The sequence below is a fragment of the Daphnia magna genome, linkage group LG1 (genome assembly GCF_020631705.1).
Source record: "Daphnia magna isolate NIES linkage group LG1, ASM2063170v1.1, whole genome shotgun sequence".
In the NCBI taxonomy this organism is placed as follows: domain Eukaryota; kingdom Metazoa; phylum Arthropoda; class Branchiopoda; order Diplostraca; family Daphniidae; genus Daphnia; species Daphnia magna.
Window position 1 is genome coordinate 13396432 of NC_059182.1, and position 27714 is coordinate 13424145.

At 41.3% G+C, this 27714-nt stretch overlaps 4 protein-coding genes and 1 long non-coding RNA gene across 5 annotated transcripts; 3 read left to right on the forward strand and 2 right to left on the reverse strand.

The window, feature by feature from the left end:
• The first annotated feature begins 788 nt into the window (after positions 1-788).
• On the forward strand, positions 789-5374 carry LOC116916443 (mycosubtilin synthase subunit C). The gene is given in 15 exon segments (XM_032921694.2): positions 789-1545; positions 1548-1807; positions 1809-1986; positions 2075-2251; positions 2342-2538; positions 2603-2692; positions 2760-2847; positions 2940-3158; positions 3277-3448; positions 3524-3643; positions 3703-3843; positions 4453-4501; positions 4638-4775; positions 4844-4881; positions 4948-5374. Coding segments are annotated over 15 exon segments (2646 nt in total). The 5' UTR covers positions 789-866; the 3' UTR covers positions 5048-5374.
• Positions 3359-5043, reverse strand: LOC116916559. Its single transcript, XR_004390685.2, has 3 exons — positions 4907-5043; positions 4438-4814; positions 3359-4367 (listed from the first exon to the last, which is right to left on the reverse strand). It is a non-coding gene; the product is annotated as an uncharacterized LOC116916559 (long non-coding RNA).
• Positions 5375-6389: 1015 nt separating the features above from the next.
• On the forward strand, positions 6390-10006 carry LOC116916424 (tyrocidine synthase 2). Its single transcript, XM_032921678.2, has 10 exons — positions 6390-7775; positions 7852-8019; positions 8091-8287; positions 8368-8466; positions 8525-8621; positions 8692-8892; positions 8964-9114; positions 9180-9299; positions 9359-9683; positions 9756-10006. The coding sequence occupies exons 1-10, from the start codon at positions 6548-6550 to the stop codon at positions 9894-9896; spliced, it is 2727 nt and encodes a 908-aa protein (XP_032777569.2). The 5' UTR covers positions 6390-6547; the 3' UTR covers positions 9897-10006.
• A 3088-nt stretch (positions 10007-13094) lies between these two features.
• LOC116916435 (tyrocidine synthase 3) lies at positions 13095-18742 on the forward strand. Its single transcript, XM_045172563.1, has 10 exons — positions 13095-16501; positions 16578-16745; positions 16817-17013; positions 17099-17197; positions 17261-17357; positions 17425-17625; positions 17697-17847; positions 17913-18032; positions 18090-18414; positions 18491-18742. Exons 1-10 carry the CDS (start codon positions 15361-15363, stop codon positions 18629-18631), a joined length of 2640 nt encoding a protein of 879 aa, XP_045028498.1. The 5' UTR covers positions 13095-15360; the 3' UTR covers positions 18632-18742.
• A 43-nt stretch (positions 18743-18785) lies between these two features.
• LOC116916456 (negative elongation factor A) lies at positions 18786-21505 on the reverse strand. The gene is given in 8 exon segments (XM_032921713.2): positions 18786-19432; positions 19503-19602; positions 19671-20164; positions 20263-20659; positions 20729-20814; positions 20893-21039; positions 21042-21078; positions 21176-21505. Coding segments are annotated over 8 exon segments (1689 nt in total). The 5' UTR covers positions 21386-21505; the 3' UTR covers positions 18786-19214.
• Between the last annotated feature and the right edge of the window lie 6209 nt (positions 21506-27714).

The following is a 27714-nucleotide window of genomic DNA, read 5'->3' on the forward strand; positions in this document are numbered from 1 at the left end:
TAGGCAGTTAGTAAACAAACGTATCCACTTACTACAGACTTTTTCTTACGGCAGAACTGTTTTTATAGCGATGAACTATTTGGCAGCGCTACGAAAATGTGCACAAATAATTTCTAAATGACTGTACAGCTGAGTAATCCTTGGGAAATATTTCCACCACGATAGAAATGAAACTATATGAATCTATACTCACGATAAAAGTCCGTTGCCGAATACCGTATACGTACGATGGATCCAAATCTGTAATGAGTCACTGGCGTCCCGAAACCGAATTGTAGTTTGATGCTCGTTAATGCTATCAAATGGATTTTCAGGAATGAGCTTAAGTCACGTTTTTAAAATTGACACGCCAAAAACAACATTTGCCATCGGAGAATAAACAAATGCTATTTAATATACATGTGCTGTCTTCATGAGCGACAAAGGGATAAATAAAGTACCAAATTATTCGGCACGGAAACAACTTTAAATAAAAATATAGGTCTAGAAAATAGACGAGAAAATGTTTGCGTCACTTGCCAAAATTGTTTTTTTTTTTTAAATCATAACATTCTTTTGATTTTGTGATTTGGAATCCGTGGACGACATCCATTGGTAGCGGCAGTTCTCTTGTGCCGTGTGGCATCGTATTTACACTACCTCGTGCGTTATATTTATACTACTAGCTATTAGATCGGTGGGCAAAAGGATCGCACACTCAGTGTTTTTGGCAGAATGTCAAGCAATCTTGTTTTCTAGCCAAGAAGGTACCCACGTCCTAGACTGCCGCAGTTCTCGCTCAACTCGCCGGACCTTTGCAAGACCGCAGTCGTCGTGCATCTCTCTGCAGGTGCGGTGTTTTTCAAAATCTACAGCATCGCCAGGTCATGATGGAAGGGATGGAAGCGGATGGCAACAACAACAAATCGATCCTGGCCGGCTCCGAATACGAACTAAGCGAGCCCTTCGGCATCGATCAAGTGTGGCAGCGCTTGCTAACGACGACCGAGCTGTCCACTGGCACTGTCCGAGATCTTCCAGCTCTCATACTTCCAGTCTGTCGGAACCAACTTCCCGTCACATTCGGCCAGCTGGAACAAAGAGCTACAGCGTTGGCTCAAAAATTGTGGACCATCAGCCCAGTTGACAGGAGAAGTTGTCAAGACGATTGGATTATCGCCGTCTGTTTACCACCGAGCAGCGAGTTGATTGTTTCACTTCTGGCCATCTTCAAGCTCGGTGCCGCTTACCTTCCATTTGATCCTGCTTTTCCGTCAAACAGAGTAGCACACATCCTCGACGACGCTAAGCCCGCCTTGCTCATCTCTTCCACTGCTGTACTAAACGAGGTTCATTTTGGCAATCTCTTTCAAGATTTGGCTGTTTATCGTTACGATCGCGATGAACTCAACGAACAACAACGTCAACAACTTGACCTACCCGCAAGACAGCAGGATTTGGCGGTGGTGTTGTACACGTCCGGTAGCACCGGAACGCCGAAAGGAGTCCGACTGACCCACCAAAATATATGCTATCGCTTGAATTGGCAGTGGCGTAACTTTCCTTTCTATCCAGAGAAGTTTGCTGTTTTAAAACGGCCCTCACTTTCGTCGATTCGATCGCTGAAATTTGGGCACCGTTGCTCAAAGGTGTGCCAGTCGTCATTGTTCCAAAGATTATCACTCAGAATCCTGAAGTCTTTGTCGCCACCCTTGAATCCCATTGTGTGACACGGCTCGTGTTGGTTCCTTCGCTACTGTCCGCTATTCTTGATTACCTTGGTAGGGACAATAAATCTGCAAAACCTCCCCTGCAACAACTGCGACTTTTGGGTCTGTTCGGGGGAAGTGTTGCCGCCCCAGTTGCTTCGCCAATTCTTTCAAGTTTTGAACGGCCAAGTTTGCAACTTCTACGGCAGTACAGAGGTGACGGGTGACGTGACCAGCGTCACGTTTGGCAACGAGGAAGATGTGGATAGTTTAACAATCGACAATCGAATCCCATTAGGTAGCATCAACTATTATTGACAATAAATCAATTAAAAAATTTTTTTAAATCCTTCAATAGCTTAATATTTTTTTAATGAATAACATAGGGTCAGCATTGGATAATTGTGCTATTTACATCCTCAATCCATTTGGGGAACCGGTGGAAAGCGGCCAGATTGGCGAAGTGTTTGTTTCGGGTGCGCACGTAGCTGATGGCTATATCAATGGAACCAAGACGGTCAACACAACATCGTTTATCGCCAACTCCACCGAGGAGAGAAAAGGTAAGTCTCAGTGCAGCCATTACCTGCAGAGTTAAGCTAAATAGTACCTAATCATGAAAACAAAAACAAAAAAACTGAAAACAAAATTAGGATATGAAATAATGTATCGGACGGGCGACTATGGACGGATTGTCAACGGTCAACTTTATTACGAGGGTCGAGCAGACTCGCAAATAAAGGTTCGTGGACATCGGGTAGATCTCACGGAGATCAATGCTGCCGTCCTTCAGCTGGAGCAAGTGATCAAGGGTGTTGTCTTGTGCTACAAACCTGGACAGCCAGAACAGGTTCCAGTGTTTCCTGAGTACCTTAAAGCAACGAATGTGGCTGACGATTGAACATTTTCAATAGGAAATCATCGCGTTCGTTGTGACAAACACGAATCCTTTGTCGATCCATCAATGTTTGAAGAAAAAACTGGTCTCCTACGCCATGCCGAGGGTACACTAAATTATCTTCTGACAACAATCAAGTCTATTGATAACTGATCGAGTGTGTTGACGTTAAGGTTGTCGTCGTTGGTGAGATTCCTCTACTAGTCAACGGCAAGATCGATCGACAACTCTTACTCAGAGACTACGCCAAGAATTTCAAAAGTAATCTGAAATGATACACATTCACGTTATGACATCGAAGATTAATGAGTTTCATTTGTTTTGTTTCTTTTGTAAATGAAAATCAAATAAAGGTAAGCCTATCATCTGCAGGTTGAATGAGAATGAGCTGAACCGGTTGGACGAGACAGAACGGAGCGTAGCCAGTGCCCTTTTGAAAACAGTTTTGTCTGTGCTGGGCGGATCGCTTCACAAGCCATTGGCTTTGACGGACAACTACTTTTACGTCGGTGGCAATTCTCTCAACGCTGTTACGGTAGTTACTAAACTGAGAGATCAAGGGTTCTATCTAGGTAACTAGGTGCAACTGTATAAAATATGAATTAGATTTACAGATTACCGGAAACGTTATCGCCATTAACAATTGGCTGTTCATCTGAAATATGCTACCATAACGCTATGCTTTTACAGATCTCGTTGATTTCCTCGAGGCCGATAATCTCCACCAGGTCGTCATTAAGATGGAAGCTTCCTCCAAATGCCGAGATTTTTCGCCAACTTGCGGGAAGCAGCCACAGCAGCAGCCTGTCAACGACTACAAGATTGAAATGTTAAACCCATTCGTCAAAGAGGAAGTCAAACGGTGTGTATACTTTTTCATCGTGCCTGTGGAAACGCTATACGACTGTAATCAAATTTTAACATTTCCGTTCTATAGCATCACATGCGAATGTTTTTCGCAAAAAGGAGATCTGGAATTGCTAACCGGCGTCAAATACGAAGACTACGAGCCTCTTCTTGACGACGTCTGGGAGCATTTTTTGGAAGCCAATCTAAGGTGCAATTTACCGTCAAATGTTGATTACCTACTAACATTAACTCTGATATGGAAAACAGTTTTACAGTTAAAAACGTCCAAGGACAGACAGTTGCTTGTGGAATGAATTGTGACGCGTACGACGTACCCAAGCTCAATCCTAGGGCAAAGGCGTTGGACTATGTTTTCGAAGTGCTTGAGCACGCCAAAGGTCCCGCTAGGTAAGTTCATCAAGACATTGTCAACATCCAAACGATAACATCACGTTGTAAGTGTGTGGTCATAAGGCATCCGTCGTATTTTGACGGTAGTAAGAATCAACACACGATCTTCGGCTTTCTTTTTCTGCTGGAGGCCAGTTTTTCCTGGGGCCACGTTCCCTTGTCCCCTTCCAGCCGAATATTTATAAACAAAAAAGTGCTGCTGCAATGCAAGAACGAACACGATGTGGCCGACAACATCAACAGCTTTGCCAAGTGGGCAATGCGCCAATCCACCGGGCCGACACGCGCGTTCCATAGTTCCGTCCACAAAACTACTGCTCCCGGTTGCCAGCTTATGCTCGATGTGTACACTAGCCAAAATCAGACCGCCCTTGAACGGCCGTGTTGTAGAGCAAAACGCGTTCTTGACCTTGGACGTTGTTCTATAGTGTATAAAATGCATGAGATGGATCCGTATTTATATGTATCATACCAAGTGTTGAGCGTGATGACTGCAGCTCTGGCCCACTGGTGTAGCGTTCCTGTAAATAGCGCTTCATTTTTATCAACTTAATAGTTATTTAATTTAGTTAGCAATGTGCTATATATTACGAATTGTAAAAACAGGGAGGCTCTGGTGAATGGAAAAAAGGGCCACGTTCTGCAAAATTTTCTGGTAATTCGTTACATGTACATAATGAAATCAGTATTCATCGATTTTAGACACGAATAGAAAAAACATGGAAATGCTTGATGGTACCTTTTAAAAGACCCAAGTTTTATTTTCTTTTGACAAACTGCTGAAAATAAAGGTAGTAACGGACAGCGCCCTGCTCACTCCGGCCGAAAATGTGGCTGTCGTTCAGTGCGTCGAGCGAGAAACCCTGGCGCTTGCCAAGTCCAACGGCTATCATTGTATTTTTACCTCCAATTCGAGTCCTCTGACGCAAGTATAACCAAAACAATTATTCCTCGTACGGCTAAACTTCCTAACCAATCGACACAATTCAAATTGCAGCAAATTTGCAACGACGTTTTGGACTATGAAATCCTTGGGTAATTAGAGTAAAACTATTTTTACTTGAGTTGTTCCTAAATTGTTGTCCAATCCTTTGCATTCAGGGAGTACCAAGTGAATCAATTTGTTGCGTCGGACGAGACGAAGCCCTTCTCTCACGCACCGGATTCCCAATTAATCACAATTGGGGTCAAATATCTTTGACACGATTAGTTGATATATAGCAACAAATGGAAACTCTGAAGAGAAGAGACCAACTATATACGTACAACCATACATTTGGAACTCCATCGTACCTGCCAACACAATCGTGGAAATCCATCTACAAACAAAGTCGAAAAAGTCTTGATTGTTTTCAAATAATATCTGACATCTATTGGGACAGAACAAGACGAGATAATGCATCATTTGATGTCGGATCGCAATCAATCGCGTCAAACTGGCGCAATTAACATATTCTACTTGATTACTATGTACTTAATTCATTTAGAATGCTACAAAGAAAATTATAATATACAACAGTATTACCAATTCGCTACGTGTATGCTGAATCATCCACTACATCCGACATACACACACATACACATCCAAAATCACTCACGCTGAAATACTACCGAAGTTGTTCTGGCCAACTGGCATAATCGCCATTGATAGTAACATAATCTGTTGCGCAACGTGAAAAACGTGGAAAGGAAATAATTCAAGCACAAAATACCTGAAATATCCTGATGGCGTTGGACTGTCTCACTGAAACCTGCTTGAACGACTTCATGATTTGCATGAAACATTGAGCTCACACTAACCATACTTGTACATCGATGGCAGACTAAAGAACTTTAGTAACCTTCGTGCGCAATTGAAAATTCAGACTGAATAGAAACGGAAAGGAAAACTGATATATTGAGATAATGAGAAAAGGATGGAGCAGAATACAATTTTTTCGCTTCCAGGAAAAACGACAAGAACAACCTTTCTTTGCAAATTTTCCGTTCCACTACTCTAAATTTCCACGTGCAAGTAATGCGTACAGGTAAATGTGAAGGATGGGGCGATCATTTTTAAGGCAACGTTGCCGCAGAAAGTCGCAAGTAACTACAAAATTTCTACCATAAAAATTGGCAACGAACTGAATACCATCCACTGGTTAGATTAAATAAATTTATCTTGACAGGCAACTGACTTTACAGTGGAACCTGATAATTTAACGCTCGACCAATTTTCCATCGACGCTCATTGACCCCAGACTGAATGAAGCATGCAAAAACATGTCACACGTAGAAGATCATTGAAATCCTAAAAGGGTTCAAGAGTTTCTGTCGGTACGTTTGGCTTGCTATATTTCTCTTTCATCCCGTGATTCATAAACGTCAACCATCAAAAGGAAGTGAAAGATTGAAGACGTCGTTGGCCGATGAACATCTCCGGAAACAGCGGATGCTCGCCCAATGATTCTGTTTCAATCTTCGAACGTCTGCAGGGAAGGAGTAATTATTTATTTCCTCTCTATGCGTGGAGATTACATTAATAATGCAACAATGAGTGGACGCTTGCATACTGGTGGCGCCTTTTCAATTCAAAGTGACAAGCGACCAGTTGCAGTGCCTTGTCGAGAAAAGGAGACGGAACTCGAATTACACGGGCGACAGTAACAATGCCAACCACTTCCTTCATTCATTCCGGCTATTTTGTTTCTTCCATCACTGTATGCCGGCGGCAAAAGGGCTCAACCGGTTTTCTTATTTAACACGACGCGATTGCATGGAACCCCGTGTCAGTCTAGTGAGAACCGGCGACATGGAAGGACGATCATTTCTTCGCGGAGAAATCCATCCAAACGGAAGTGATGGCGACGAGTGTTTGACGTTGGACGCAGTCTTGAACAAAGTTCTGTCAGACAATCTAGAACTAGGCGAGCGTGAAGCACTACGTGACAACGGAACGGCCATCACCTTTGCCGAGCTCAACCGGAAAGCGACGGAATTGGCAAAGCGGTTGGCGCGAGTCGTTGAATCACTACCCCCACCAGAAGGGGACAAGATCGTAGCGGTCAATCTGTTTCCTGATACTGAGCTAATTGTTAGCTTGCTGGCCATTTTCAAAATTGGCGCTGCTTATTTGCCACTCGATCCGACATTTCCAGCTGATAGAGTCTCTCACATCCTTCAAGATGCCCAACCTATTTTACTGCTCACCGCCGGATCCATTCTGCAAGCCACGGCGTTTGCTTCCGTCGTTGTTGAGCTCAACGTGCCCGTCTTTGATCTCGAAGACAAAGACAGCAGTGAGGCGTCCATCACTTTCAAAGAAGAGAAAAGAGGCAATGAAACTCCACATGTACGAAATGTTTTGGCAGCTGTGCTTTACACTTCGGGATCGACGGGAGTTCCCAAAGGCGTCCGTCTGGAACACGCAACAATACTCCACCGACTCAATTGGCAGTGGCGCACTTTTCCTTTCCATTCCGCAGAGGTGGGCTGTTTCAAAACGGCTCTTACGTTCGTTGACTCCATGGCTGAGATTTGGGCTCCCTTATTGATCGGCCAACCCGTTGAGGTCGTGTCCAAGCCCGTCATTCAGGACGCACAGCGTTTCATCGATCTCCTGGATCGATGCAAAATAACACGCCTCGTCTTAGTCCCATCTCTTCTTAAAGCGATGCTAACTCTTTTGAAATCTCGCGCCCGAAAGACGGATGAGTCTTTGCCACTTGTGGATGATGAACACTATCCTCTTAAGCATCTCAAGATGTGGGTCTGTTCAGGAGAGATTCTTACTGGCGAGCTACTTCTCGAATTCTACGATTGTTTTCCTGCCGGCACAGTTATTTCCAATTATTATGGCAGCACCGAATTAATGGGTGACGTAACCTACGCCACTTTTAAATCCCGAGAAGATGTGCTTGCCTCCTTCATTGATGACAAGATTCCTATTGGTATTAGTAGAATATTTTCAGAATGTAATAAGATCCAATTTCGCCAATACTGAACGATATGAAATTATGACAACAGGTAAACCCATGGATAACTGTGCCATATACCTGTTGGACGCCTCGAAAGAGCTTGTAGATAACGGCGAGATTGGAGAGCTCTACGTTGCTGGAAGTCACCTGTGTTCGGGTTACGTCAGAAACCGAGAAATGGAACGTTTCTTGAAAAATCACGTTGACAACACACCAGGTGTGCATTGGGTTTAAACGATTATTTGACACCTTTAAAAAATAATTTAAATGTAATGAACCCCTCGAAAGGTTATGACGTCATGTTTCGAACGGGTGATTACGGCAGGATCATCAATGGACAACTTTACTATTTTGGTCGCGCTGATTCGCAAGTCAAAATTCGAGGCCATCGCGTTGATCTGAGTGAAATCAACGCTGCCATCGAATGGAACAAATTGGTCTCGACGTGTGTTGTTCTTAGCTACAAAGCGGGAGAACCTGAGCAGGTTTGTTACAATAGAGCCTGTTAACTTTCAGTACCAACAGCTTTTGCCAAGCTTACTATCTTACTTGTCCTCCGTAAAAGGAAATCGTGGCTTTCATAATACCTGTGCAAAAAGAAACCACCGTTGAAATAATTAAAGAACGGATGAAAGATAAGCTTCTGTCTTACATGATGCCAAAGGTAATTTTCTCGATCACGATGTTTTTCTTTGATTTCACTATTGGCGTTCGATCTTTAGTTTGTGGTGATTGACGAACTCCCATTACTGGTCAACGGTAAAGTTGATCGCCAGAAACTCATGCAAATCTACGCCGATCAACTCCACAAACAAAATGGTACCCTACACAGAAAATGTGTAATGGTCATCTAAAAACAAACAATGATAATGGTTTTTGTGTAAAATAGGTGCAACAAATTATCCAACAATATGGGACGGTAATGAATTCAGCCGTGAAGAGAGAGCACTTTTAAAGACAGTCCATTCCATAATCGGCACTTCATCTGGAAGAGCTGTTCAACTTTCGGACAATTTTTTCGAAATTGGAGGCAATTCCCTCAATGCTGTCAATGTGATAACCAAACTGAAAGATCAGGGCTTTCACATAGGTAACCAATAGCTACTGAGAACTTGGTTACGTAATCGTTTCATGTGATCTCATGCCATTACATCACGGCAGATTTAACCGAATTCCTTGGAGCCTCTCAACTAAAAGATCTAGTTCCAGAACTTTTGCCAGCAAAGCCGGGATCGAAAACACACGCATGTCATCAACTTTCTGGTCATGTAGTAGAAATGCTTGATGGATCAGTCAAGAAAGATGTTATTAGGTACTTGCCATCATGGAACCATTTAACGTGTCAAACGTAGCCTAATGAAATCGATCTGATGTCAGGATTATCAGCCATAGCTTCTCGGAGAAAGCAGAACTTGAACTGTTGACTGGCGTCACTCGCGAGGATTACGAAGTCTTCATGGAGGAACTCTGGGAGCCGTTGGTGGCAGCTGAGTTGAGGTTAAACGTGACTACATTTCAGCGCACTATACTGTTGTCTGACTATGTTTCGTTATTAGCTTTGTTCTAAAGGACGAAAGTGGAAACGTCGCCGCCGTGGCACTAAATTTCGATCTTTTTGATGAGCCCGTTGTTGAACCAAAAGCCCGCCGTTTGGCATACGTTTTTGAATTTCTCGAGTCGATCGAGGCTCCTGTCAGAGAGAAACACTTTGAAAAGCGAAAAAACTTATTGATTCACAGCTTTATGATGGCTACGGCAGAGACATCCAGTGCATTAGAGAACGTCCAACTCATCCAGAAAACGGAAGAAGAAATTCTGTCGCTGGCCAAACGGAAAGGCTTCGTGGGCGTTTTCACCACCAATACCAACGAACTCACTAGGGTAACTACAAATCACTTATCATTATATACCTTTGATATTGGAGTCCAACTAATTCGTTTTGTTATTCACCAGCAAATCTGCGACGACCTACTGGACTATACCGTCCTGTTCGAATGCCAAGTGAATCAGTTTGTTGCATCTGATGGAACAAAACCCTTTTTGCACGCTCCTGATACCCAATATTCAACTGTTACCGTTAAATATATCCATTAAACTTTCTAGTGAATATACCTATAATTTTTCTAAACTACTGACGAACCTAGTATAACTGCTAGACGAGAAGATTCAATTGACTCTAATACACCTAACGTTTTTTAAACAAAGAGTATCACTACATCTGCTCACTTTAAATAACAACTCTCTAAAAAGGGATGTTTAGAAAACGGTAGACAAAATTTGTCTAGCGCGTTTTATTTACAAATTGTTCTGAAAAAAGCAAAGAATTTTTATTGAAAAGAGGTTTGCCGTTCAACCACCTTCATAATCCTCCTGAAGGTCACTCCTCTTGCGCTCCAAGGAAGAAAAAAAAATGCCTCCTATCGTCTCACTTTTCGTGAACGCCAGACACCTTCATCATTATTATTTTTGATTATTGAAAACAAAAGTGAAAAATCACCCCTCCTTTTTCCAACTTCTATCCCATGATTTTCAAGGCTACTGCAATTAGGTCTTAGGTTAAGCTAATGTGTAAGTTGAATCAATAAATACAAATTTATTTACAATTACCCGTTGTGATGGCTTATTTTTTATTTATGCTAGTTGGAGTACAAATAATTTTTTTACTAAGAACCGAGCTCGCGCCATAATTTGCCCCCATCTCTGTAGGGGAAAACGGCGGGTGTTTAATAAGTAGTTCTAGGATTCCCCGCTAGGTTCGCTAGTCTAGGAGGCCGGTCGTCTACAGGGGTGATAGGACAAAACACCTTTTTTAATTATTTTACCTTATTTTATCAGTTCATGTGCTAGAAAAGTAAGTCGACTAGGGCTCCTTTTCATTCCAGATTTTTTGGGACTAAAATCAAAATGACGGTGCAATTTGGGAATTTTTTTGAAAGTAGCTAGCTACATTTTTTGAGTAAGGAATGTTTCAAAGCCTTAGCTCAACATTTTAAACTGCCGCTTTTAAAAACACAACCCTTGAGAGTTTCAAAAATGATCTGACCTGTTACTTGCCCTGAAGTAAAAAAAGCAAGGTGTAGACTTTCCCAACCCTGCCCTGTCGTGTCCATCACCCCGTCTAGGCGTCTACCCTAACTATTAAACAAACAACAAAAAACCCGTTACCCCGCCAATAGGTGGCTTTTAACATTTAAATCGGTGTTCGGATTTTAGTGCAGGATACTGTACCTTACTGTTTTATTGTGGTTTAGAGTTCGAATCCTGTAGACGTACGTACGAGTAAAGAAAAATCGATTGGTGTTCTGTTTATGCACTTAAGGTATTTAATTTAAAGACAATTAAGTATTCCGAAATATCTCTTTCGGAAATACATTCAAAACGACCTTGAAAGCAAAGTTAAGGAAAAAATCTTTTTTGTTTTAACCTTAAAAATTGAGGGGCGTGTCGGTTGCCTAGGTAACACAGGGTAGGGTAAGGCATAGGGGCATTTACCCACCAAATCCCAAGACCCTGTGTCTATATAATTTTAGAAATAATGTCTCGAAGCTCCTAAATTTACAAAAATATCTAGATAAAAGTAGACAATTGTCTACCTTTTCTAGACATCCATTTTTAGAGAAAAGAGTACGTACGCATATGAATCTGTGTGTGATAAAGGGAACTACAAGAAACTGTACCATCAAAAATGAAGTAATTTTCAAATGCTGAGGTGAGGTAATTAACATACGTTTACCTTTAAGGCTTTAGCTTGTTTCGTGAGATGTGGACGGCACACGAAGAGAGACGAGAGAAGAAGTGCAGTAGAGGAGATGGGGATAGAACTAATTTCATAGACATAATGATCAAGGACAGAATAAGATGAGATAATGCATCATTTGATGTCCAATCGCAATCAATCGCGTCAAATTGGCACAATGACATTCTACTTGATTACTTAGTACTTAATTCATTCAGAGTGCTAATTAATAATAACAATATAAAAAAATTTCAATTCACTGCGTACAGTATACAGTCATGCTTGCAAGTTTCTTTAGCAGGCAAATGGGTCTATATCCTTTCATTTTGTTTGGACGGAAGGGATACTATGGTGCCTACCATACCCTCGTTTTCTTTCCATTCTTCTCTTCCTCTACGTTTCAGTCAATTTTCCTACTTTTAATTTTGCACTTTTTTCCGGGGTTGAAAGAAGAGAAATAGGAATAGCATAAAGGGGTACGGTAGGCACAAAGTATCCCCTCCATCAAAAAGAAATAGAAGGATATAGACCGATTAGCCTGCTAAAGAAACTTCCAAGCATGACTGTATAACACACTAAGTTATTTACCTGTAGCCACTTTAGTTGTCTCGTACAGATTCGTCAGAGACAAAAAGATGACGAAACTTCCGGTGAAACTGGCAGTTTCACGTACAGTATCCTGCACAAAAATCCGAACAGCTTATTGAATTTAATCACCAATTTTTTTATTTTCGAATGATTTTTTAAAGAATTTTCTTTAAGGGCTATGCTGGGCAGGTTGCAGAGCCACGAAAAAAATTTTTAGTAATAGTCTAGGTATCTAATTTGTTTTAAAAAATCAATAATAGTTAAATTGATGTTCGGGTTTTTGTGCAGGATACTGTACGTGCCATAAGTCAACGTACTTTATTTTTCTTTACATACTTATTTGTAAAACAAAAAATTTTCATTTAAGTATTTTTGGAAAACAAGTGCTTTCATACTTTTATTTCAATTTCCCGTCGCCTACGCTACCTCACACACTCACATTTCTCAATCACCTCACAATTTTGTGAGGAAACAAAAAAATTTTTTAAGTTCTTATTCGAATCCACAATAGGTGTATACATAGTAAAATAAGATATTAATATTATGAATATGTAGCTGAGTGTATCGAGCAGCTGATTAGCAACGATGATGCAAAGAGGCCCAGAGTTCAATTCCTACCAAAGGCCAACTTTTTTTCGTTTTAAAGTGTAGGCTACTTACATACTTAAATACGAAGCTCGAAATTCCAGATAAGTAGGAGCAAAATTTAAGTTGGATAATTAAATAAGTAGAATTGGCCTTTTATTAAGTATGGAAAATAAGTACTCTACCATCGCTGTGGGGTAGAAGCCTAACCTTTAACGACTTTCAATTGTTGGCATCATCTCAAACAGTGTTGTGAAAAGAAAAAAGAAACACCCACCAACATGACGTTGTCTTTTTCGCGGAACAATAACCTTCGTTTGCAGAAAAACAACAGCTGAATCTTTCTTAATGGATTTAGCCCTTGAAATGTATTATTCAAGGTGAAATTCTTCTAATAAAAAGAAAGAAAATGTAAATGCAGCAGTAGAAGTAAACAAAATGCAAAATATTACCTATTTTGGATTGTTTCAAACGGGAAAGTCCCGTGATATGCCAATCTATAAAAGATTTAAAGAATTGCTTGATTGGTCACTATAAGAAATTCCTTGTCCCTTTCAAAATTTTAAGCTGAACTAAATCAATTTTTCAGCAAACATAATTGCAACTTTTGATTGAAAAAGAGTGCTATTGAGATAATAAGCCTATATAGTGAAGGTTCTGTCATGCGAATTCACGAATTGTTGTGGAAGCAAACGCATCCATTTTTGGCGTTGCGCACAATTGTAGCTATTATATTTTAATGTATGCTTCATGCACCAATGTGCTCAGGAAATTTATTTACCTGTTTCTAGATGTCGGCCACAAGTATGGGGTTCGAATTAGAATGTATCGCATTTCTTGAACACCTGTGTTCTTTCGTTCGAGCTGGTTTGCTCTTCACCGTCACCAACGTTGGTCAATGTGTTCACACAAAAAAATTCAATTGGAGCTCGATTTTCTTTTTTCTTGGCAAAAATTGCGCATAAAAAGCGGGCAGATATAAAAGTGGTGATCGAACGGCTCCCAATGCTACCGTAACTGAGTTTCGTCCTTCGTGCATTTGAAAAAAAAGTTACAAAGCGCCCACAAAATTTTTTTCTCACAGTGGTTTTCGTTCATTGTACTCCAATTTCTCACACAAAAAAAGGAGCCAAAGATATGCAGAAAAAGGGAGAGAGTTGAGTTGTATGACTTTATGCGAGAAATGAAATCCTGCATTCACGTTACGCAATTCATGTGCTATATTTGAAAGAGTGACGTGATGTAGTCTACCGTAACTGAAGTGATCTCCAATCCACCAGTGTCGTAAAAAAACGAGATTGGGCTGAACGTTCTGTGCCTCTCTTTTTCGTTCTGCAATGATGCAGCCGGCCATGGAACTTAAAAATAGATTGTAAACAAAGAAACTGAAACCAAAAATTCGTTAAAATTCTTGTTTCCTTGATTACCTCTTCTCTAGAAACGAGTAAACAAAACATAATCATTTAACAAGCAATCTATATCAACCAATAACGATTTAAGGTATAGTTTTCCTATCGATCTGTGAAACATGAACAATAAACATGTAATACTTAACACTGAACGCAACGACTTATGCGATTAGGCAAAATAAGATATTGGCCTTTTAAACTATAGCCTCCAAAAATGATCATCAGTTCTCCGCCATTAGTTTTAAGCGAAAAATGTCTGTTTTGATTATCAAGCAAAATTAAAAATAATTGTAGCGTGAATGCGTGCGTGCAGAGAGAACATTGAAATTTGTACTGATACAAATTCAGTTTGCGGTCTCGTCATTATCGTAAAGTTGGTGTTAATAACGACTTTTGACGATACAAGGAATTAATTAATTTCATTTCGCAAGCCAATATTCTTTTATTGCTGCCGATAAACACACTAAAGTTTTGTATTCTGGCACCGAGCTGGCTTTTATAATATAATTACTGCGGCTCCTAATGCTGGTATCGACATGGGAGTGAGCCGCTGAAAGTAAAGAAACCGTAACGGATTCTCACCTTCGCGCAACCCAAATTTCATGCTATACGTGCGCAATTTTGTTATGCTTTTTCACGGACCTTGCTTACCGCATCATTGGAAGGCGATTTCTGATCGCCTACTGTCATTGGCTTTATGATGCAATGTTTAACATTGTGAAAGGAGTCGAACGGATTTCATGTTGGCTCTCTATAGCTAACCTGCACGTAACAGAGGTAAATAAAGCAACAAATCATTATCTCTATTGCTTACTGCATACTCAAGACCATTGTTTTGATCACGCCAAATGCGTCTGTTATCTTTTGGATGAGGTCGAATTTGAAATAAAGCCCCACAGCACTGTTGCTGAAAAATCTAAAACAGGAAGAATGAAACAAAAAGAGAGCCAAGGCAAAAAAGAAGGACCATAGCAATGACAAACCTAGTGAAGGAAAACAGTAGTGGAATAGTTAGTAAAGAGAGCGCGGAATATTGCATATTGAAAGACAAGGTAGAGGTTAAGTTTAATACAGAAAAAGTTCAGTTACTGGTTTTGTCAGTACGTTCGGCTTGCCATACCTGCGGCAATTTTATTTCTTTCAACTCTGTTTGCCAGCGGCGAAAGTCCTCAACCGGTTTCCATATTTAAAAAGACGCGTTCGCAATGAAATTGAAGTCATTCTAATCAGAACTGGCGATATGGAGGGACGATCATTTCTTCGCGGAGAAAGCCATGCAACCCACAGTGACGGTAAAGAGTGTTTGACGTTGGACGCAGTCTTGAAAAAAGCTCTGTCAGACAATCCAGAACTAGCTGAGCGCGAAGCACTACGTGACAACAGGCAAACCATCACCTTTGCCCAGCTGAATAGCAAAGCAACGGAATTGGCCGAGCGATTGGCGCGGATTATTGAACTACTGCCACAGCCGGAAGGTGACAAGATCGTAGCGGTCAATCTGTTTCCTGATATTGAGCTAATTGTTAGCTTGCTGGCCATTTTCAAAATTGGCGCTGCTTATTTGCCACTCGATCCAACATTTCCAGCTGATAGAGTCTCTCACATCCTTCAAGATGCCCAACCTATTTTGCTGCTCACCACCGGATCCATTCTGCGAAAAACGGCTTTTGCTTCCGTCGTTGTTGAGCTCAACGTGCCCGTCTTTGATCTCGAAAACAAGGAGAGCAGTGAAGTATACATCGCATTCAACGAAAAGACAAGAGGCAATGAAACTGCTCCACGTGTACGAAATGTTTTGGCAGCTGTGCTTTACACCTCGGGATCGACGGGAGTTCCCAAAGGCGTCCGTCTGGAACACGCAACAATACTCCACCGACTCAATTGGCAGTGGCGCACTTTTCCTTTCCATTCCGCAGAGGTGGGCTGTTTCAAAACGGCTCTTACGTTCGTTGACTCCATGGCTGAGATTTGGGCTCCCTTATTGATCGGCCAACCCGTTGAGGTCGTGTCCAAGCCCGTCATTCAGGACGCACAGCGTTTCATCGATCTCCTGGATCGATGCAAAATAACACGCCTCGTCTTAGTCCCATCTCTTCTTAAAGCGATGCTAACTCTTTTGAAATCTCGCGCCCGAAAGACGGACGAATCTTTGCCATATGCCGGTAATGGACATTATCCTCTTAAGCATCTCAAGATGTGGGTCTGTTCAGGAGAGATTCTTACTGGCGAGCTACTTCTCGAATTCTACGATTGTTTTCCTGCCGGCACAGTTATTTCCAATTATTATGGCAGCACCGAATTAATGGGTGACGTCACCTACGCCACTTTTAAATCCCGAGAAGATGTGCTTGCCTCTTTCATTGATGATAAAATTCCTATTGGTATTAGTAGAATATTTTCAGAATGTAATAAGATCTAATTTCGCCAATACTGAACGATATGAAATTATGACAACAGGTAAACCCATGGATAACTGTGCCATATACCTGTTGGACGCCTCGAAAGAGCTTGTAGATAACGGCGAGATTGGAGAGCTCTACGTTGCTGGAAGTCACCTGTGTTCGGGTTACGTCAGAAACCGAGAAATGGAACGTTTCTTGAAAAATCACGTTGACAACACACCAGGTGTGCATTGAGTTCAAACAATTATTTTACTTCTTAAAAAAATTATTTGAATATAATTAACGCCTTGAAAGGTTATGACGTCATGTTTCGAACGGGTGATTACGGCAAGATCATCAATGGCCAACTTTACTATTTCGGCCGCGCTGATTCGCAAGTTAAAATTCGAGGCCACCGTGTTGATTTGAGTGAAATCAATGCTGCCATCGAAGGGAGCAAACTGGCCTCGACGTGTGTTGTTCTTAGCTACAAAGCGGGAGAACCTGAGCAGGTATATTACAATGCAATCTGTTAACTTTCAGCATCAACAGCTTTTGCCAAGCTTAGCCTACTATCTTTCTTGTCCTCTATAAAAGGAAATCGTGGCTTTCATAATACCTGGGCAAAAAGAAACCACCGTTGAAATAATCAAAGAGCGAGTGAAAGACAAGCTTCTATCTTACATGATGCCAAAGGTAAGATTCCCGTTCATGAGGTTTTTCTTCGATTTCAGACATTTGTTGGCGTTCGATTTTTAGTTTGTGGTAATCGACGAGCTACCATTGCTTGTCAACGGTAAAGTCGATCGCCAGAAACTCATGCAAATCTACGCCGATCAACTCCACAAACAAAATGGTACACAGACTTTTGATCTTGATCTAATAAAAAAAAATGTGATTATGGCTTTTTGCATGTAACACAGGCAAAACTAATTATTTAAAAATATGGGAGGGAAATAAATTCAGTCGTGAAGAGAGAGCCCTTTTAAAGACAGTCCATTCAATAATCGGCACTTCATCTGGTAGAGCTGTTCAACTTTCGGACAATTTTTTTGAAATTGGAGGCAATTCCCTCAATGCTGTCAATGTGGTCACCAAACTAAAAGATCAAGGCTTTCACATAGGTAACAAATAGCTATTGAGAACTTGGTCACGTAATCGTTTCAAACGACCTCATACCATTACGTCATGGCAGATTTAACCGAATTCCTAACAGCCTCTCAGCTAAAAGATCTAGTTCCAGAACTTTCACAACGAAAGCCGGGATCAAAAACACACACGTGTCATCAACTTTCTGGTTACGTAGTGGAAATGCTTGATACCTCAGTAAAGGAAGATGTTATTAGGTACTTACCGTAATGGAAACATTCGGGGTGTTGCACGAAACGTAAAGAAATCGATCTGATGTTAGAATTATCAGCCTTTGCTTCTCGGAGAAATCAGAGCTTGATCTGTTGACTGGCGTCACTCGCGAGGATCACGAAATCTTCTTGGGCGAACTCTGGGAGTCGGTGGTGGCAGCGGAGTTGAGGTTAAACCAGATTAAACTTCACAATATCACTACTTTCTGAAAGTGTTTTCTTATTAGCTTTGTCATCAAGGATAATAGTGGAAACATCGTGGCCGTTGCTCTAAATTTCGATCTTTTTGATGAGCCAGTTGTTAAACCAAAAACCCACCGTTTGGCATACATTCTTGAATTTCTCGAGTCTATCGAGGGTCCGATTATAGCGAAACACTTCGAAAAACGAAAAAACTTGTTGATTCACAGCTTTATGATGGCAACAGCAGAGACAACCACTCCACCAGAGAACGTTTACCTCATCCAGAAAATGGAAGAAGAAATCCTGACGTTGGCCAAACGGAAAGGCTTCGTGGGTGTTTTCACGACCAATGCCAACGAACTCACTAGGGTAACTGGCAACTACTCATTATATACTTTTCATGGAAGATGTCACTTTCCATTTAACCCGTTTTGTCATTCACTAGCAAATTTGCATCGACCTACTAGACTACACCGTCCTGTTTGAATGCCAAGTGAATCAGTTTGTTGCATCTGATGGAAAAAGCCCCTTCTTGCACGCTGCTGATACCCATTATACGACTGTTAATGTTAAATACGTCCATTAAATTTTCTCATAAATATACCTAGAATTTTTCTTATACTACTGACGAACCTAGTAGAACTGCTAAACGACAAGATTCGATTGACTCTAATACACATATGGTTTTCTTAACAAAGAGTATCGCTGTTTTTATTCGTTTTGAATGATATGAACATGTATGCATATGAATCTGTGTGTATGAGAACTACAAAAAACTGTACTTTGAAAAATGAACAATTTTCAAATGCTGAGATACTGAACAGTACGAACGCCTTTAAGGCTTCAGCTTGGTTCGTGAGATGCGGACCGCGGGCACACGAAGAGGGTGGAAGAAAAAGTTTAGAGGGAGTGATTGGAATGGGGGTAATTTCATACAGAAGAGAAAATAATATGCGAAATAGAACTGGGGAGAAGAGTTGAATTGACTTTGGCACCGACATATTAAGGAAACTTCGCGCCCCACAGTCGCAACAACATAGGTGGGAAAGGGGGAATTAGGCATACTTTTTCATCCGCACTCTTCATTCCTCGCGTCTGCGTTGTAACATTCATCCTGCTATTTACAGAAGATCAAGTCCCTCCGGCTACTAAGACAAAATCGTTCCTAACTACCTCGTCGCCGTGGCTAAGACCGTAGCGACTGAGGCAGGTGTTTCTTCCATTTTTCTCATCTTTTTAATGCGCTTCCACTCACCAGCAGCGTAGTTCATCTGAAAATGCGTCTCAACGATTCTGGTGGTTGTGATGCCATCGCCAGCCGTCACGATCTCCTCGTCCTCGCTCAATTTGATAGTGACAATATTTCCGAGATGCGGACAAGGATTTTCTAGTAAAACGAAAAGAAAATAATTTGCCACATTTCGCTTAACCTATTACACATCCTACTGCGTTTATACCTCGAGAACCTGCCATGAAACCCAGGATGAGAGCTTTTTCTGGTCGCGTGACTTTGTTGGCGTTTTTGAACATTTCTTGGGCTTCCTGCATTTGCTCACGCTATTGAGAGAAAAAAAAAATGGACTCGTCATCCAATCGACACAAATGGGGTTAAAAATCAAATTTACCGTGAGCATTAGTGCTACGCTCTTTTTCGGTGGAGCTGCCGGTTGATTAGTTGCCGTCGTTGTTGCAGTAGGTTGCCCAGCAGCAGCTGCAGGTTGGACTAATCGGTAAACGGTGGGCACGGTCGTAGCAGCTGACGTTGCAGCCGGCGGTTGACTTGTGACAAGCCTGACTACTTGAGCAGGTGACGCAAGTGAACCTGAAGGTAAAGAGCTGATTGACGGGACGGCAGGCGGGCGTACGACTGTCATTCGAGGCGGCTCTTTCAAAGGTGTAAGAGGAGGGATGGACGTGGTGGCCAGTGGTGTGACAGCGGCAGCCGGCGTTGGTGGTGGATTGCTGGGCAGTAGGCCAGCCGCATAATCTGGTGTCGGAGTAACTTTTTCCGGAGTCTCCGTGACACTTCCTGTCTCGGATTCTTCACCTGATAAAGGCTGTGATGGATTCGCTGGCGTAGCCTGTGACTCGGTGGCTGCTTTCTGGGCAGCTTCCAACTCTTCAAAGATTAAGAAAAGAAAAAAAGGTAAAATAAATAAAACATTCGCAACGACTCTCGCAAAAAAATTATGAAAATTAGTTAGCGCGAATCATTACCTTGTTGCCGCTTTCGCTTTTTAGCTTGGGCAAAACCGATTGGCTGCTCGGTGATATCGAGTAGTTTGATGCCACCGTCTTTCCTTCCAGCTAGAGTTCGGGGGGACGGACGGTTTGGGCCAGCGGATGGAGACGAACCTAATGCACCAATGCTAGTGGGAGTAGATCCCGCCCGGGAAAGTGGCGATGCGAATCCTCCAATATGTCGGCTAGGAATCCCTTTTAACGGGGTTGTGTCGGTCATTTTCCGCGGAATTCCTCGTGAACGTAGTGGAACTGTAGGAGCAGGATTTTTTTTCAGGTTATTCTGGGCATCGGTGGATTTCTGTAACAACTCGGCACGGAGCGCTGCTGACTTTGGTTTCCTCTTAAGCGTAAAATGTTTAATCGGATGAGACTGCAATAGAAAATTTACCAAACGTTAAAACAGGTTCCATTTTTGGCGCGAAACGTCAGCGTGTATTACCTGTTGGCCAACCACAGTGAACAGTGCTGTTTTGTTCAAGTACGGGCATTCCAAAGGAAGCATTCCAGTTTCTCCATGCTTTTTCACTGAGAAACCATTTTCAAGAAAACACAGTAAAGTTGAAAGTGAATAAGGTAAATCTAGGAAAACATTTCTTGAAATACCTAGTTTTCTCAAATCATTTGCAAGATCATTGAATATTTTTCTTGTATACTCATCGGTAGCAGACCCAATTTCCATATTTAGAGCCCCAGTAGCTGGGTACGTTTTTAGGATTTCAGCCACCATCGCTACCCATGGATCACCATCACTACAGCAACTTCCAATATTTCTTCCAATTCTGTTTTCCACTAAAATGTGAATAAAAGCATTAAATTTACAGGATGCATGCAATTCCAAGACAATAATTTGAAGCACAACTTAAAATTTAAATGAAAGGCCACTGACCTCTTCCAGGTTCCTCCTGGAGAACTGGAAGAAAGATAGCAGGAATTTGAGTTTCACTTGTGTTTGCAGTTCGACGAAACATTCTTGGATGTTCTTCAATACTTCGGGATTGAGCTGGGAACAAATTGAACCGCCTGCCCAAGAATCTGTGCTTATTCCCAGTTTATTATGAAGCCAAAGTGACGTATCAGTCTCTCGATGAGACGCCATTTTTCCGCCCAGTGGGGAAAAAAACTTTAGAAAACAAACGCAACAGCGTTCTAGACAAACAGTGCCAGCAAGGTGGTATTCCGCAACGTGTTTCCAATGTGTGTTTGTCAGTCATCAAAACGGAGAGGTAGATAGCGTCACCGATCCATTTTCCTCACTGGTTCTGATGCTTGGTTTAGATAAATAACCGCTTGGAGCGCTGCTAACCCCTATTTTTCTTTAGATGCGCAATTCTAGGCCAGTCTTACAGACGACGCTCAACGTAATTGCAGCCTGACTTTAAAACGTAGTTTAAACGGTGCAGAAGGCAAACAGGAAAACGACGCGGGAAATCACGATGAAAATATACAGGGCTGCCACATCTTTGCGAGTCCGCCCCGCCTCGAGAAAACGACTGAATTGAACTGATCAGGCTTCGAACTTCGAAGTTCGATCAGGGCAGCATTTTACCGGTGGGGCGGGACGGGTCCAGCCTGGAATACCTGAAAGGCTGAAACCATCTTGGAAAATGGCAGCTTAAGAGGGCTTTAAATAAGCCGAAGAAAATCAAGAACGATTACTAAGATTCCTTTTGAAAAATGTTCCTAACTAATACAAAGTTGGTAAACAAAAATTGCAACATTACAACCGAGCTCTATTTGACTCCATTGACTATGACACGGTCAAGTATGAAGGGCAAGTTCCACCAGTTGATCGGTGCCGAAATTAAGCCTTGAAGGAAACCTGTAAAGAAAAAGAACAAAGATAACAATTCGATTTATAAGCAAAATACTTTGAAACGACTAATTTACAGAACTGGTCAGATTTATTTGTTTGACAGAGCAGATTCTCACTTAATTGCACTTCTGTCACTGTCACCATGTAGTATTACACCAAAAACATCGTAAATGTAAAATCTTGGTGAATACAATTGATGGCAGGTGCCTTTGCACAATTATTCACTGTTTACTGGAAGAACTGACTGATTTTTGTTCCCCGTGCGTTCTCAAAACATTTAGTATTACGTTTCAAGCGTCAGCTTTAGCTCTTGTCCGGCAACTGATGACGTATGCTTTACTTCAGCTGCAGGAAAAAATGAGACTGACGGGAATCATTCACACGTATCCTTTTGATAAGACTTCAAAGAAAAGAACAGTATGACAAGGTTTAGAATAAGCTTTTGCTTACATGGACTTAGACCTTTTTCCCCACAAAGTAAAACACCATATATTCATTGCTAGGGAAAAAAAAACAATCGCAGCAAACAAAGCGAAGATCAACATAACCTGACAAGCAAAGCGTCCTACGATGGTGTTGGGGGCAATAATATACATCTGTAATGGAAGATCCTTACTTGACTGTGAATCGTTTTGTTGGCCACCGTCTTATATACACGCAGACAAGTTCCACGTTCCGGAAAGTTTAGGGTAGAGGAACGTAATTTTGAAGGTCGATACTGTTATTGAAAGATAAATTTGTTTTCGACTCGACGTAAGCTCGGGGATATGGCCACTCCCCCTCAATTGACAAAATCTCTTGCAGTGACATGGAATAGAAGAATAACCTTGGGCAATTCAGATTTCAGAATGAAGAATCAAAACCCCGTTTTGCTCTTACTAACTCAGTAGCTCACTCACCTGCACAATAGGCATTAGTGTAGATTTGTCGCTTTTGATGCCGTAAGTCGTGATTTACCCTTTCGCACATGGATTTAAACTTTCGTTCACAAGCTGAATACCTTTCGTAACTGGTGGATACACCAATCACGCACTAAAAAAGCACTGCATCAGCACCTGGCCTTACCACTACCCTGGTTTAGTTTAGATTTTAGTTTAGTTGCATAAGCCTAGTCGTATTTTGTTGGGTCCCAAGATAAGTCTAGATAGAATAGAAAAACGTTAATTAATTTAAGGCTAAGTAAGTCTAAGTTAAAATTAAGTCTAAGGATAAGTAAGTCTAGTTAAAATTAAAGCTAAGAACTACTCTAAGTAAAGGCGTAATCCACCTCCCTCGTTGCTCTTGTACAACACCACCTCGGACATTTCCCCAAATTATTTGATGTATTTTTTATCTACATCCGCCACTCACTAACCATTTCTATGCAATGAGTTTTATGTTTCACCACCCATGCATTTTAAAATTAACAATTTGCTACTCACACCTTTCAGCATAACTTGCAAATTCCCCGTCATTCCTAATGACCTCCCGACAATTACCTAACGAATAATAATTTTTTTTTCAGGTCCTTTGTATTCAAATATGTGACTTGTAATATCTGTATTTGATGCCTGTTAGAGTTAAACTAAAAGTTATCACTATATAATTACTCAAAAGCTATTATTTTTTGTTCCTTCTCGTTTTTGTACGGTCAGGAAGGCAATCTCCGAGGGCCAAAGAGGACACTGGACACCAAGGATCGCTGCCGGACTCCCTAGATCATCGCCAAGGATTCTCAGGTATATGTTTTAAATTTTAAGTGTCTAACAATATTTTTTAAAATGTACTTAGGGGGGTCCACAGAATCACCGAAGAGGACCACTGCAAAGCGTGGATGGCCGCCGTGGATTCTAAGGTATATTAAAAAAATAAAAGTGCCTAACCATATATATTTTTATGTTATTTAGGAGAGTCCACAGTACCACCGAAGAGGACTACGGACACCTAGGATTGCTGGGATCGCCGCTGGAACAACGAGATCGTCGCTCTGGATATACTGTACTCTGGTATTACTGTTTAAATGTTCAGTGTCTAACCATGTTTTTTTTTTTGTGTGTATTTAAAAGGGCCCACTGCACCACCGAAGAGGACGAGTGGACGTCGCTGGACGTCAAGATCTGGAGCCACTAGATCATCGCCAAGGGTCGACGGGTATAAATTTTTGTGTTTTATGTGTCTAACCATGTTTTTTTTAAATGTATTTAGGAGGGCGCACAGCACCCCCGATGAGAACCACTGGACAGTGAGGATCGTCGGCTTACATCGAGGATCGCCGTCCAGCCCCGAGTTCCATGCCCATGAGGATTAGGGAAAAAAAGAAGATGGTACGGTTGAGTATTGCCTAATCGCCTAATCGCATTGTGTGTTTTACAAATGTGTGCCTTTATTCCTTTATTTTCCCGCCAAGTATTATTGCTTATGGTTTCACTTTGAACTGACGCTAATTCACTATACCTTTACGCCACGGTTCGCTCACTGTTTGCATTAGCGTATATGCACCGGGTAGGGGTCATTGTTTTAGTTAATATATCCCCTCTTACATCGGTATCACGCTTAGTATTTGGTTGGTGTAGGTTTACTAACACTAATTGCTTTCAGAACAAACAGTAAAACCAAATAAATTGATTATCTTTGTCTACCATTTTCTTATTGAGTATGGGACTAGTGCCTTGAATAATATAGCCATATAAAAAATTCGTCGCTAACGATCGGGTTGCGTACCCTGGTTGGGCAACCCGATTGTAAACTAACGGGGCAAGGGGCAAATAAAAGACTGTAGTACGTAACCCCTCCTAACCCGTTCCATAAACGAAAGACAACAACCCGATCACCCAAAAACCGATCCGACAAAAGCGGGACCGAAGCCCTACCTGTCACTAAGATCTGAACGTGATATTATTTCAAAAGCCACATAAGATTGGGATTTCCCCAAGCGAACATGTCTGTCATTCGTCCAATTGTTTGTTTGTGCTGCATGATTGGGTGTTGTTTGTCCGCTTGCGGAACCGCAACGCCAACTCCTGTAGAGTACAATGAATCGTTACTGAACAGCCAATGGCCCATAAAGGAGCACCTGAATCACTCATCAAGAGGTCATTTCATTGATCTGAACTCAAGGTCACGATTTCTACACGTCGCATATCACGATAATGAAAAATGTCACGCCGAACGAAGCATCGTGTCCTAGAATCGAACTTTTGCCATAATACAAATAAATATGGCAAACTTGGACAAGGTAATGGCATAAATACGCAGTAAAATATATAGCTGAATGAGGTGAATGCTTACCTTTTAATACTAAACTATATGCAACTTAAATTTGTATTGCGGCTGAATGAACTTGATTAAAACAATTAGGTGCTTTTCAACACAAAGAGTTCTACTGCGCCGATTCACCGCTGTTTCCCTAGTTCATTGTACTAGCCAAGAAACGTGAGCTCAACTGTATGACTGTGCGGATAATTAACTTGCCTGCGCTTTGCGTTCTTAAGAACAAAACCGCAAGCTTTTTCATGCATTTAGGGTAGCCATAAGAAATATCTCTCATTTGACACCCCCTTTACGTATTGTTTAGCAATGACGACAGGAATGAGCAGCTAGAAAATGGCGAAATAGATTTGGGTTGTAATAGCAACAGAGGACAGCAAAAATAGTTTGAAAAAGCAGCTCCTTAATTATTTTTAGACAGACATTCTGTTGCAAGGAGTGCATGCGATAGATAACCTGATTTTCGTTCAGGTCCCCATTTTCAATATCATTGGATTTATTGAAGCCTATATTTGATGTCAAGAGGCGCTACCACGTACAGTCAACTGAACTCATTGATTACGACTACTTCTTAACACCCCAATTCCCGTACGATGAAATATCTTACACGAGAAAACTGAAAGTAGACTAACGCCCATCAGAGGCTCAGATACACTATATAGTTGACGTAATCTCTGATTACAAAAATATTAGTACTATAGATTTCCGATTAGAGGTTATTCAATGCACGTTAACGAAAAAACGAGGAAACGTCTACGAGCAAAGAGGCTATAAAGCAATACAATAAATATTTAAGCACGCTTCCAAAAGCACAAACGGCTTCTGCATTCTCTCTTGTGCCATTTACTCGATCGATAGGCCTAGCTTGCAGTCTATGGCTGATTCGGTTCGAGACTTGTTTATCTTATAGTTGCTTTCCGACGATACAGCACAGTCTAAGCTCTAATATAACACTCGTACACAGTTTTGGGACGGTCGAGGCCTGATTGCGTGGGTGTATAAAGTCGAATGAAAAGGAGATCCCTGGACGAGCCCATTCATTCAGCCTCATTCATTCAGTTTCGTTCGGTCATTCCTCTTACTACATGGGGGAGGATAGAAATAGAAACATGTCAATAGGCCACCGTGGCGACAGATAGAAAAGAGAAGAAACGACGTCTCAGGACGCCCCTCATTTTGGCCACATACTCTAGGTGGCAAGTTTTTCGTCACTTCTCCTGGTTGGTGAATGGGCATCCAGAGTGCACTTGCGGATAAACGTAGGCCAAAAGTACCTGCAAAATGTCAAGGGAAAGAACAGCACAGCCATAAAAAAATTCATATATTTGTAAACAGTTCAAACATGTTATGTCTCTTAGCCTGTCAAACGGGTCGTTAAGTATTTTGAGTAGATCTACTCTACTTTGAAAGCCGGAAAGTGTGCTGTAGGCGTGTAGTAGGTTTGTATATGTATTTATCTGTGTTACCTTAACGTTCGTGAGTTCCCAAACTGATATTGCTGGTCTCCACTATCTCTTTTTTTGTTGTTGAAGCATCCAAGTATACTACGGCATCTTATAGACGGTTCCCATATTGACAGAAGGCCTCGAAGCGTATAAATGAGCTTGTTGATTCGTTGCATATATACTGTGCGTATTCTATATATACGCTGGGCTACGTATCGCTCAGATTTCAAGCGGGGAAAGAACCTGTGTGCCAGATGCACATAAATACAATCCAGAGGAAAAGATATATTTTTTTCTTTGTACTGTGCAATTATTGACGTTACGGATATAAAGTTGAAATATCAACAAAGCTATATATGACTGTCGCTATATATACGTACATTTGCTAGTTGCCTTAATGCGAAAACTATTGGGCACATATGAGTTTTGGCATATAGGAGGACTGTGATCAAAAAATTCTTAATATATATAAGATGGAGAACAAATTAAACTGACGTGAAGCTGGGAACAAATTGACGTACAAAACACACAATGGTATGCAACCTTGGAATGCTCTAACAATCTCGTATCATATAGGAATTCGTCCCACGACCCCTTTTTGTGGTAATTAGCAAACAAAAAGGATCTTCCCATTGAAAAAATTTTTACCTACCAGAAAAAGGTATTCTCTCTTTCTTTTTACCGAAATTCCGACAGGCTTTTGAAATGAAAAAGAAAAGTAAAACTAGCTTTACGGCTTTAAAAAAGCTAAAACAAAAACGTACACTCAACACGGAAAGGCTACTCGACTTAGGATAACTTACCTATCTTTTTTTAAAGCGCTCAGCATCGTGCGAAGGAAGAGTGCCTCACACTTGAATGTGTAAAACATGTGTGAAGGCAGCTTGTTCGATATACCATATTCCCTATTCTATTGGGATT

Bases quoted from the DNA above. Each gene is read 5' to 3' on its own strand.
- LOC116916435 (XM_045172563.1), top strand. From the start codon at position 15,361: ATGGAGGGACGATCATTTCTTCGCGGAGAAAGCCATGCAACCCACAGT. The intron at 16,502-16,577 runs GTATTAGTAGAA...TTATGACAACAG, and splicing joins TGATGATAAAATTCCTATTG to GTAAACCCATGGATAACTGT. The intron at 17,848-17,912 runs GTACTTACCGTA...ATCTGATGTTAG, and splicing joins GTAAAGGAAGATGTTATTAG to AATTATCAGCCTTTGCTTCT.
- LOC116916424 (XM_032921678.2), top strand. From the start codon at position 6,548: ATGCCGGCGGCAAAAGGGCTCAACCGGTTTTCTTATTTAACACGACGC. The intron at 7,776-7,851 runs GTATTAGTAGAA...TTATGACAACAG, and splicing joins TGATGACAAGATTCCTATTG to GTAAACCCATGGATAACTGT. The intron at 9,300-9,358 runs GTTAAACGTGAC...TTTCGTTATTAG, and splicing joins TTGGTGGCAGCTGAGTTGAG to CTTTGTTCTAAAGGACGAAA.